This window comes from Tinamus guttatus, unplaced genomic scaffold (assembly GCF_059628265.1).
Source record: "Tinamus guttatus ecotype Peru unplaced genomic scaffold, ASM5962826v1 Tinamus_guttatus_pri_ptg000580l, whole genome shotgun sequence".
Lineage (NCBI taxonomy): Eukaryota > Metazoa > Chordata > Aves > Tinamiformes > Tinamidae > Tinamus > Tinamus guttatus.
Genome location: NW_028289114.1, coordinates 1,322,999 through 1,334,810, shown reverse-complemented (window position 1 = coordinate 1,334,810; position 11,812 = coordinate 1,322,999). Strand labels below are relative to the sequence as shown.

The window sequence follows — 11,812 nt, the reverse complement described above, 5'->3', positions numbered from 1 at the left end:
GCCTCGCAGCCGCCGCCGCCGCCATGGTAGGGCCGGGCCGGGCCGGGCAGCGCAGCGGGAGCAGCGCGGGCAGCGCTGGGCGCCTCTCGCAGCGGCTCTGGGCGCGGTGCGGGGCCCGGCCCGGCCAAGGGTTCGGTGCTGCCGCCGCGCCGGGCTCGCCGGCGGGCCCGGGCTCCCCGCCGCTCCGCTGCAGCGCGGAGCGCAGCGCCGCTTCCTCTTGCCGCATCTTCCCGCAGGTCTCGGTGATCAACACGGTGGACACCTCGCACGAGGACATGATCGTAAGTGCGCGGGTGTCGCGCGCGGGGATGTGCACGCGAGGGTGTCGCGCGCGGGGGTGTCGCGCGCGGGGATGTGCTCGTTGTTGGTTAACGAAGAGCCCCCCGGGGGCCATGGGCCCCTTCCAGCCCCGCGGGTGAGCTCTGTGCGGGGCGTCAGCCGCAGGAAGCGGGGGGCCCCCGGGAAGATGGTAATGCCGTGTCCTGCTGCCCTGCGGACCAGGAAATGGAGCTGCCCTGCGAAGGAGGAATAGCTTCAGACTGCAGCTTCTGAGGGCTAGCTTCCCCGCCCCCCGTGGAGTGACAAAAAATATACATATGTATATACACACATATATATACATTAAACGTACAGACCTTACCCATTGCCTTGCAGCACGATGCTCAGATGGATTATTACGGCACTCGGCTAGCGACCTGTTCTTCAGACAGATCTGTGAAAATCTTTGACGTTCGGAATGGAGGGCAAATCCTCATAGCAGACCTCAGAGGGTAAGGTGCATTAATTGGAAAAAATCACTCTGAGAAAAGTCTTAATACTTCATGATTTTGGCTTTTGGTAATGTAAGGACATAGTAAACCTTTCCCAGATGCTACTTGTTGTGGCTGGTTGTTGCTGAACAACTCCTTATTGCTGAGAGAGGGGACGGAGCCAGTCAGAAATAACTCTGTGCCTTCCTAATTCACCCGATGCTGGGCACCGATAGCAGCCTTGCAGTGAGCTTGCAGTCTTGTTTGTTAATACGTAGGGAAACGCTTGAGCTGTTTCCAGCAGTAGCAGCTGCAGCGGGTTTCTCTGATCCTTTCCAGCTAAGATTGTTTCTTGCAGGCATGAAGGTCCAGTGTGGCAAGTTGCCTGGGCTCACCCGATGTATGGAAATATCCTGGCTTCCTGCTCCTATGACAGGAAGGTTATTATTTGGAAAGAAGAAAATGGCACTTGGGAAAAGACATATGAATACACAGGGCATGATTCCTCAGGTATGTGGTGCTTGGAACTGGGGAGTGAACCTGGGCATAAAAGAGGGTTCAGATGAGTTTGGAATAAATCCTTCAGTGTTTTAAAAAAAAAAGTGTTTATCAAACAAAAGGATAAATTAATAGAGAGGCAGCAAGTCTAATCAACGTTCTATGTAATCAACACATTATGTAAAGGCTTACGGCCTGACAGGCTGCTGGTCAATTTATAGAATGCACTGGTGGTGTTTTACAAATCCATCAGCTTTCAAATGAACAGGATGGTAGGATACAGAATTCTTGATACACTACTGTATGTGCCCACTGTAGGAAGGAAGACAAAGTTGGATTTTAGCAAACCATGTTTTATTGTACAGCAGAGCTGCTTTGTTCAGGTGACTTCTACTGATGTCCCTTCTGCAGGCAAATCTGGGAAGTGCCCAAATCCCTGAGCTGGTGCTAGTGGCCTCCTGAGAAAGAAGGGGCAAGTCTTGCCCTTCCGTATTATTCTTAAAGGGATCAACCAAACTTTTTAAATTGTCCCAAAGACTAAGCCTGCAATGAAAATGGGGCTGTCTGTTTCATATTAAAGCTCTGGTTTGTTACTTAGATACTCTGCCAGGCACTTGGCTTTGGTTTTAGAATCAGTGAGATTCTTTTCTTTGTTGTAGTGGATAGAGTTTTTCTCTTTTTACCCTTTAGAAGGATTATATTGATGTTTGCTTTCTAAAAGGTTGCTAAAAATGCAGGCAGCTTTCCATTATTTGGCTACTAGTTTAACTCGCTGGCTTTAAAACTCAAGAACTCGAAGACTCACTTTCTTAGTGTTGAGAGTCGCTCGCTGCTAGTGCCTGTTCGCGGACGCTGGTCGGTTAGTGCATTTCGGGCTGGTCACTGTGCTGTAATTAGGTCTGTCTCCCACAGTGAACTCGGTCTGCTGGGCGCCACACGACTACGGGCTCATCCTGGCCTGCGGGAGCTCGGATGGGGCCATCTCGTTGCTGAGCTACACGGGCGACGGGCAGTGGGAGGTCAAGAAGATCGGCAACGCGCACACGGTACGTCCGTGCGGGCGGGCGCGAGAGCAGCTACGGAGAAGGGCCTCAATAGATCAATACTGAAATGCAAGGAGTGACGCAAAATGTTTTCCAGAATCGGAAATAAGTAAATCCAGCATGGGAAGGTATGCTTTGTAGCCAGTGAAACAAAATGGGAAAAACAGGTACCAAAGAGTGCAGTTTGATAATTTTTAAGAATTAGTCCGCAAGAGTGTTGAAAGTTAAATGGTAGAAGATAGCATTGGTACTAAGAGTGCTGGTCACAAACTGGCTGTGAATAAGCTTAAGGCTGGAAAAATTGCAGGAGTGACGTTTTGCCCTAGATGGGAGTGATGGTTTTGCTTACACTGAGTTTGATAACCATCTATGCGGGTTATAGCGGGGGGCTGCAGTAAAAGGAACGCGGGCTCTGTCCAACAGGTCCCCCTACTCCTGCATTTCTAGATCTTAGCAACTGCATGTATCTTATCTTTCTGGTTTATCTTTCTACTGTTTACATACTTGAGATGAGATTTGCTCATAAAACTGTTACTTAGCTATCTAAGACCTTCAGAATAAATATCCTACTGAGCCTAGGTCATACTGTATAAGAATTCCAGTTTCCTAAGGTGAAGTTGTTCTCACTCCCTCTGCCACACTAAAGAGCATGCTTAGGTGTCCTTTAACACCTCAGCAGCTTTGGATTTTTTTAAAAAATAAGAAACTTATAATTTTAAAAATAAGAAACTTATAATTATTCCCTTAAACAGATTGGATGCAATGCTGTTAGCTGGGCTCCGGCTGTCGTGCCGGGAAGTCTTATCGAGCAGCCATCTGGGCAGAAACCAAACTACATCAAACGATTCGCATCTGGGGGCTGCGATAACCTTGTCAAGATCTGGAAGTAAGTGTTCTTATTGCTTGAATTAAGAACCCATAAAGACTGGTGGCTTTTAGAGTCTTTTAGTGCCACTGTTAATATTTCAAGATATATTTTACACATCTGTCCATCATCTTCGCATATCATTTTAGAGAAATGTTTTAGAGAGAATAGAGACATTTAGAGAAATGTTTAGAGAGAAAGAATAGAAACATCTCTGTGACTTGCGGTCTCTGACGTGGTTCTGGCAGTTCATGTCTGCTGTGCCTAACTATTTTGGGTAGCAGCTTTTTAGTCCTGACTATGTTTGTCCCTTGGACAGTAACAGATCTGTAGAGTTGCTAGAAAACAATATTCCTCTCTTTATGCTCTACTGTCCTCTTGAAGAGATTTTGTCAGTTTAAGCTATAGAGCCTTGTGGAGAAGTGAGGAGTGCTTCATATCATCTGGATAAACCAGGGCTGCAAAAGCTACAAAAAAACCCAAACCCTTTCAGAGCAGGAGGTGGCTGCCGCAGCCCTCTGAGGGTGTCCGTGTGTTTGCAGAGAAGAAGATGGCCAGTGGAAGGAAGAGCAGAAGCTGGAGGCGCACAGCGACTGGGTGCGAGACGTGGCCTGGGCTCCGTCCATCGGCCTGCCCACGAGCACCATCGCGAGCTGCTCGCAGGTGAGGCGCTCGCCGCGAGCCCGACCGCGGCGGCAGAGACTGGCGCTGCTGCGGCACGGCTTGCTCCAACCACCTTGCTCTGCTTGTTTCTCTAGGATGGCCGAGTGTTTATCTGGACATGTGATGATGCCTCTGGAAATTCCTGGTCACCAAAGCTGCTGCACAAGTTCACGGACGTTGTGTGGCACGTGAGCTGGTCCATTACAGCAAACATTCTTGCAGTGTCTGGAGGAGACAATAAAGTGAGTGCTGCCGCTGGCCTTCCAATCTTGCATGCCCTGTTTACATGAGACAGGGTGCTCTGCTACTTCAGTTGCTTCCATAAAGGCTGTTGCAGATTGATATTTGATTGCTGTGAGGGTGTTTTATTTTTTGACTTATCAAAGGGTGAAGGGAGGAAGAATCTACCCCTTGGTAAACTGCTTGCACTGCATTTTGTTTTAGCGCTTGCTGGTGATTGAAAATGCAAATTTAAGATTATCTTGTAGGATAGTCATATCACTATTCACATCCTGTTTTCTTATCACTGCATGACTCGTTAGTATAGACTGGTAAATAACTTCATACAGAAGTTGAATGCTGCAGGGTTTTTCTATATAACTGTAGCCCATCACCAAACCAGTGGTGAGGTGAGAGTTGCAAGGACCTGTGAAGGGGAAAGTTATAATAACGTACTGAAGCCAAAATTTCTTCCTGATCTGTTCTTGAGGTCACGCTCTGGAAGGAGTCGGTGGATGGGCTGTGGGCCTGCATCAGCGACGTCAACAAGGGCCAAGGAGGAGTGTCTGCCGCTGCCGAGGGGCAGCAGAACGAGCAGTGAGGAGGGGTCAGCAGTGCTGCTGCAGCAAGTCATCCTTGTCCCTGATTTGTAATGTCCTGAACCCAATGAGAACTGCTTTTAATCTAAACTGGACATGAATATTTGGAAATAAATATTCAGTTTTATGATCACGCTATATCATTAATGGGAGGCTACACTGTGTTTATGATGAGCCTTAATTGACATTCCCTTAAATTAAAGAGCATAGTAAAGCACTGTGTCACACTACTCCTTGCTGCTGTAGCCGCCGCGGCCTCCTCCCGGGGCAGCACTGGGCCTCGAGCCTCCCTCGCGGGGCCTCCCTTGGCAGGAGCATCCCCAGCCCGGCCCTGCTGGGGGCCGAGGCCGCCCCCCCCGGGGGCTCCGGGCAGGAACGCGGAAGGAGGCGCCGGCGGCTGCGCTCTGCTTCCCTGCAGGAGGAGCGCCGGAGTAAGGTCTCCTGCTTTACACTTATCTCAAACTTGGTTATTTAAACAAGAAGTCATCAAAACTTATTTCGAAGGGGTTTTTTAGACATTCTTCTGTACTGTACTTTTTTTTTTTTTAAGATACCAATAAAATAAAGTCTTACTGGTAAAAGCTGGTGTACACTATTATTAAATAATACTTCTACAGGGCCCTTATCACAACCTTCTGCACCGTCTTTCTGACATTCCACTGTGCTTTTTCCCCTGTTCCACAGTATTATTTTTCTGAATCATTTAACCGTAGTGGTAGTCAGCAGGGGGCTAATAGCTTCCCACCTTAAAAAGAGGTGCCTGAAGAGAGCAGAAGGCAGCACCTCCGTCCCCTGCACGGGAGGGGGAGATGGGGCTTACGGAGCTAGGGCAGCATTACCAGAGAGCAAAGCTTCAGCTAGGCTGCTGCGGGTGCTCACTGCAATTCAGGCAAGACTATTATACTCTGCAGCCCGAATTTCAGTATCCCTTCGCCCGAACACACTTTTCAGGTAGCTTTCCTCACCTCCTGCAGCGGGTAAAGCACTCGGCCCGAGGGTCGCGCTTCCTCTCCGCTCTGCCGTTGCTCTGGAACAGCCACCAGCTGCGTCACAGCCTTCCTCTTTCTCCACGGAAATTGCTCCTGCCTGTGCTCTGGTTTTGGTACGTTTCAGATAACATACCCCATTCCCTTCCAGAAAGCTGCCCTCACTTCATGATAGCTGTGTATACTAACCAAATAACATCCTAGCTTAATTCACGTATGTGTTTGAGAGGTATCTTTTACCAGCCAACAAGAGTATTTCCATTCTTGTTTAAATGTTCTGTAGCCTTGTCCCTCCATTTTCCCCCTCAAAAAGAAAAAAAAAACACCTCAAAATCCACATTATTGCATTCGCACAGATCCTTTTCAAAATAAACAGCAAAGAAGCGTTTTCTTTAACATGGTAATAATGACATACCAAGGTGACTAAACAGCTTCTGAGTGCATATGTCCTTACATTTTATGATTTTTGATACTTAATAGTTCATATTTAATCAGCAGCAAGGTCTAATTCAGGAAACAGTTCATCTAATGCAAATTTAAACATTAGGTGAGAGTTTCTGAATTGCTCTTCGTTCAATCTTCATCATTAGGATTGCAAAGTTTCTACCATAAGAAGTCTCACAATGATGGCCAAAAATAACTGTGGTTGCTTTTTTATTTTAAATCCAAGGGACTTGCCACACTAATTTAGATGGGTTTTTGCATAGATCAATACCTCGCATCTCTGTTTTCTTCACTGATTTGGAGTGCTCATCATCTTAATGACACAGAATACGATAAGCTAAAGCCAAATTCCTGCAAGCTACAGGCGACTGGTCTCCCAATCGCAGTAATTCAGGAACTGCGGAATTCTGGGCCCAGACCAAAGCAATGCGCTACAAAAAGGGGCCTCTGCTTCCTCATCGCCGTTTCGGACGAAGAGGGCGCGAGGATCTAGCTCCACCAGCAGTTCCTGGCTAGAGGAGACACCTCTGCTTGCCCTGGGCTCCCTTAGCACGAGTTTTACCAGCCCAGATGGACTGTGTGTGTGTTGACTGGGAAATGCTACAAAAATGGATCAGGTCGCAGATCTGCTTTACAGCACAGCCACACAGCGTCTGAAATAACCCACCTAGAAAGCAGCCACACGAGACGGGGACGCAGGGACCCTCTTAAATTAAGTGCAGCAGAAAAGAGAACGGACCTGCATCCCAGAGAGGAACAGGACTCGGGGGAGAACACGGTAGGGAGGAAAGGCACTTACGGAAAAAAGGAGCAACATAACTTTCACCACAGGTCTCTGTTTCCATTGCACCGAATAATAATTAAAATGTTATTTTCCCCTCTTTGAAAAAAAAAAAAAAACCTTACATCCACTAATTTATTTTAAAAAGGAAATGTTAACACAGGAAAAAGAAGTGGAAACTTCAACTTCTTTGCCTACACTTTTTCATTATATGTAATCTCATTATAGGTAAGGGGAAATGCAGCAACAGATCTATGCGCTATTTTCGCTTTTTGTTGATTTTGTTATCATATAAGCAGACGAAGCTTCCCAGGAATTCAAGGACATATCAGATTGCATTCCCAGTTATACTGTAGCACAGAACAAATACTGCACTTGGTATATAAAGCACGTAAAAAAGCGGCCGTTTGGTGAAAGGACTAAGCGGGGCAGGTGAAGCTCCTGACAGTCTTGTCCCTTCTTCTGTCCAGGTCGTCTCTGCCGGCCCACCTGCCTCAGCTGCAATATCTTAGTTACAGAAGAAAACACGGTAAGCATCAGTCTTTCCTTGCAGCGTTTTTACTTTTAACATATAAATATTCTATTGCTTTTATACATCCAACTTTATAAACAAGATTTTCAGGACAAATTTTGTCATTGGATCTGGATTCAATTAACTGAACAGAAATATTGCAAAATAGGTTTAACCTTCCAACCTGTGTTTCCAGGTTTGACAGAGTTTTGCTGAAGAAAACCATGTTACTGAGAGGGGCCCTGCTTGGCATTCTGCTCCTCAGTGCTCTCTGGGCAGAAACTGTTCTGGCTGGCTCTAGCTTTTTAAGCCCTGAATATAAGAAATTACAGGTAAAAGATTCCGAATAAGACTTTTTCAAACATGTCCTTCCCTAAGAGATCTTTAAAGCAAGATTCCTTGCAATGTTCAGAGATACCTTTAGAAGTTACAGATTCTGAAAAAGGAAAGAATTGTGCCAGGGAACCTCTATAACAAACTATTAGCACTGTTGATGTGCTTGAGAATTAAGATTAATCTCATTAGCAAGAATTAATAATCTCAAAAGGAAAGATTAGAGATAAAGTAGCCATTTAATTTGTTAATTTGTTAACAGCGTCTTTAAAAAAAAATGAACTGGTAGGGGGGTGTTCTGTAAGGAACTCTTAAAACAAATTCCTTTAAAATGAAGGCAGTAACAGCAGTATAATTATTATGGACCTATGGCTTTAAAAGAACTCCGTGATGCCTTCCACTGTCTTGCTGCATCTGTTTTAATTACGGATTCTAACTTCTCTGGACTATGGAAAGAATATGTAGATGTTATTTTCTTGCTTTCCAGCAACAAAAGGACTCAAGAAGGCCACCACCACCAACCACCACCACCACATTACACCGCCGAAGCCGAAGCATGGGAGGTTTTTCAGATGCAGATGAAGCATGGACAGAAGATGGCAGTAACGGTGTGGAAATTAAGGTTTGCATTTTTCCTCTGCAACATACACAAGTTTAAGAGCTGGGGGTGGTGGCAGGAGGGAGAATAATTTGCACCACATGAAGTAACACAAGTGAAAACTACTTTCATATTCAATTTGAAAGGCAAGTAGGAAAAGGCACATGAAAACTGCATGCACTGATGACTTGAAATAATTTAAAACTGACTGCAGTAAATCAGATCAGAATCTCCTACTAATGATTCACTTAAGTTTTGAAAATTGCTAATAATGGAGTTTCTTCTAAAGCTTTATTTTCTCTATTTTATTGAGCAGTTTGTGCTGCAGTAGCTCTACTCCCCATTTCTCAGATTTTGATTTCATGTCTCAATACTTGCAAATTAATAATAGAACAACCTTTCATGTAGCTTGCTTGCCAGTGTTCCCATTAATAAAATTAATCTGCAATGTCCTTGTCCAGGAACATTTGTTTAATTTTTGCTTTTCATGTTTTTTTACAGTTTAATGTTCCCTTTGAAATTGGTGTCAAGCTAACAGAAGAGCAGTATCGGGAATACGGACAGACGCTGGAGAAGGTGCTCGAGGATATTCTCCAGGAGAACACTAACGGTACTAACAACCAAATCTCCAAAGCAAAGATTTAAAAACAAATGATCAGACAAAAATTAAACCTTTTTGCCATCTAATCAGTCATTTAAAACATCCAAAACAATTTCCCAGCTGCGTTCAGCTAAATAAGACCCTCACACTTTTCATGGGGAAGGTTGTTACTTATGTAGCTGGAACTAAGCTAATTCTAGCTGATTTCACTGGAAACTGAGGTTCAAATGACCAAATCTCACCCGCAGCGGGCAGGTTTGCACCATCGGGGCCCTTGGTCCTTCACCTGCCCTCGCTCTCGTTCCGCTGCCCTTCCTGGATCTCTCCTACTCCTTCCAGCAGTCCCTGGCTCCGTATTACCCGCTGCAGCCGGCGGTCCCGCTGCGCTGCCCAACATCCCACGGGACGTGGCTGGGCCGAGGCCGCCTTCTCGCCCGCCCTCCTCCGAGTTCTTCCAAAAAAGAACAAAAACTATCAATTTAGATCCAAAACTACTATCAAATATTAAAGCTAACACTAAGTTTTCTCTTTTGCATTTTTAGAAGCTCAAGCGAAAAACTGAGGCAAGCTGAAGGACAAAGCCGTCACCCACCCTATTCTGTCTGAAATGTTTCAAGTTTTATTCTAAAATAAAACTACTATTTATTTCACAACTATAAGGAGGGAAGATGTATGTGAGCCTGGACAGGTTGCGCTGATGAAGACGCTAGCGGGTAATCATCTTTGACAGAATACAGAGAAGAGCAGAGGGGAAGGTGATGCCAGGCTGAGAAGTAGACTTGCTTTGTCATCTTATTGGGAAAAATGTGATTATTATAAATTTGAAAGCTGTATGAATCCATTGTAAAACTGATGGAAACTCTTCTCATTCTTCTATACTCATCTGTAATACAATAAAGCTTATATTGAAACTGCATTTACTTGTTATAACTTTTAAGAACAGATCAAACTAGATATTTAATGTAAAAATAGAGAACAAACTACACACACATATGGAATCATCTTCCAGTTGCCAAACTAGTTGCTAAATTACCAAGGGATGTGTTAACATATGTTAACATAAGGAAACTACCCAATATCTCTTCAAGGCAAAAAGCAATTTTTTCAGTTAAGTCCTTTGGATTCAGAATCACATCCATATTGGTGCTAGACAGCAGGGAACGAGGCAGTTTTCATGCCTACAAACGCGTACAGCAGGAGCGCACGTTCTGTCCTTGGCAGTTGAGCGCTGCCGAAAGCCCCGGCTGCCGCCCCGCGAGCGCCGCCAGCCCGCGCTCCCCGCGCCCGCCGCGGCCGCGCGCTCCCCACCGCAGAGCGAACCGCAGCCGTTACTGCGATGCCACCAGCACCCTGGAAAGGGAGCGCCAACCTTACTGCCACAGCAGGGCTACAAGTGGCCAAGTGCGGCCACAGCGCAGCCAGCAATAGCCTGGGCGCCGTGAGCACCTGCAGTCCTCCCTCCTTTGCACGCACGCCGAGGGCCTGCGCAGGGTGCCGCAAGCTCGCCGTGCAGAGCGGGCCCGTGCTCGCCTCGCAGGAGCTCGCCATGCTGGGCCCGCAGACTCACCTCACGGGAGCTCACCATGCTGGACCGGGCCTATGTACTCGCCTTACGGGGAGCTCACCGTGCCGGACTGGGCCCATGCTCGCCCCGCTGGAGCTTGCCATAGGGACTGGCTCCGTGCTCACCTCAACGGAGCTTGTCGTGCAGACTGGGCCTGTGCTCACCTCACAGGAGCTCGCCATGCAGGACCGGGCCCATGCTCGAGCCACGGGAGCCGAGGGCCTTGGCAGAGCCTCGCAGCCAGACGCTGGCCACGCATCCAACTGCACAGTAACCGGCTGAGCAGCCCCGAGGCAAGAGGGACACTCTGGGCCGGCACCAAGAAGCGCGTGTGGTGGCTGCGCAGCTCTGTGTGCGCTGGCGCGCCGTGGATAAGCTGAGGTAAAGCCCTGCCTGTCAGGAAGGCTGGAGCCTGCAGGGAGCAGCCCGGGGCAGCGCAAGGGAGTGTGGGGTGTCACGGGCAGCGCTGTGGGCCAGGGCCGGCCTGGCCGCACGGAGCCCGTCCTCATGTGTGCGGCAGGACCAGGCCCCGCGCAGGGCGGCGCGGGCGGCAGGACCAGGCCCCGCACAGGGTGCATGGGTGGCAGGGCCAGGCCCCGCACAGGGCGGCGCGGGCGGCAGGGCCGCTCGCACGGGGCAAGGCGAGGGCCGAGGCGCCCTCCTCGTGGCGGCTCAGCCTGCGTCGCCGCCATCCCGAGGGGGCAGCCTGCAGGTGGGGAGAGCGCGCGGGTAGAAAGAAGTGTGGGGGTGATAACTCTTTTAAATACATGTGTTTTTAATATATTTTGTTTAATATACTGTGCCCTTACCCCAGCGTCATGCTAAGAGAGCATCTGAGTAGCAATTTCCTTTATTTTCGAGAAAGAGTCCCTGGGCGCAGCTTCCTTGAGAACATGACACCGAAATAGTCTGGGTATGCCGTGCACAGTAACTGCCGTGACACAAATCAAGCAAAAATGGGACAGAAACAGCTTTTCAGTATTTTATTCACAAAAAAATAATGGATTATAAATCTGCCAAGTTGAACGTTGCACTGGAGAGCCAAGGGCTGGGTCCCAGCACTCCGTCATTGCAGACCACTGTATCTCATATATAGCATCTTATGTAACCTCGAAACACATACATTCTCCTTTGGAATATCTTAAAGTGTAACATGTAAATAGGCAAAGAAAATCAATTGCAGCTTCAGCATTTTTGTTTTGTGCTAGAATGAGAACAAAAGCTTTTTTTTTTTTTTTTTTTGTGAATCAGAACTGTGCCTAAATTATTGTTTTGGAAAGAAAAAAAAAAGTATTTTTTAAAATTTGCCTCTGTAGTTTTGTCTACATACATCCCCCAAAACATAAACATCAAAACCA

At 47.2% G+C, this 11,812-nt stretch overlaps 2 protein-coding genes across 2 annotated transcripts; both read left to right on the top strand.

The window, feature by feature from the left end:
- The first annotated feature begins 4 nt into the window (after nt 1-4).
- SEC13 (SEC13 homolog, nuclear pore and COPII component) lies at nt 5-4,766 on the top strand. Its single transcript, XM_088534618.1, has 9 exons — nt 5-26; nt 237-281; nt 655-770; nt 1,108-1,259; nt 2,160-2,293; nt 3,043-3,176; nt 3,698-3,818; nt 3,914-4,060; nt 4,528-4,766. The coding sequence occupies exons 1-9, from the start codon at nt 24-26 to the stop codon at nt 4,636-4,638; spliced, it is 963 nt and encodes a 320-aa protein (XP_088390744.1). The 5' UTR covers nt 5-23; the 3' UTR covers nt 4,639-4,766.
- Nucleotides 4,767-7,582: 2,816 nt separating this feature from the next.
- Nucleotides 7,583-8,935, top strand: GHRL (ghrelin and obestatin prepropeptide). Its single transcript, XM_010218564.2, has 3 exons — nt 7,583-7,690; nt 8,179-8,313; nt 8,791-8,935. The coding sequence occupies exons 1-3, from the start codon at nt 7,583-7,585 to the stop codon at nt 8,932-8,934; spliced, it is 387 nt and encodes a 128-aa protein (XP_010216866.2). The 3' UTR covers nt 8,935.
- The last annotated feature ends 2,877 nt before the right edge of the window (nt 8,936-11,812 follow it).

Excerpts from the sequence above, each read along its gene's own strand:
- GHRL (XM_010218564.2), top strand. The coding sequence starts at position 7,583 with ATGTTACTGAGAGGGGCCCTGCTTGGCATTCTGCTCCTCAGTGCTCTC. Across the intron at positions 7,691-8,178 it reads CTGAATATAAGAAATTACAG|CAACAAAAGGACTCAAGAAG; the intron begins GTAAAAGATTCC and ends CTTGCTTTCCAG. Across the intron at positions 8,314-8,790 it reads GTAACGGTGTGGAAATTAAG|TTTAATGTTCCCTTTGAAAT; the intron begins GTTTGCATTTTT and ends GTTTTTTTACAG.
- SEC13 (XM_088534618.1), top strand. Across the intron at positions 282-654 it reads CCTCGCACGAGGACATGATC|CACGATGCTCAGATGGATTA; the intron begins GTAAGTGCGCGG and ends ATTGCCTTGCAG. Across the intron at positions 3,177-3,697 it reads AACCTTGTCAAGATCTGGAA|AGAAGAAGATGGCCAGTGGA; the intron begins GTAAGTGTTCTT and ends GTGTGTTTGCAG.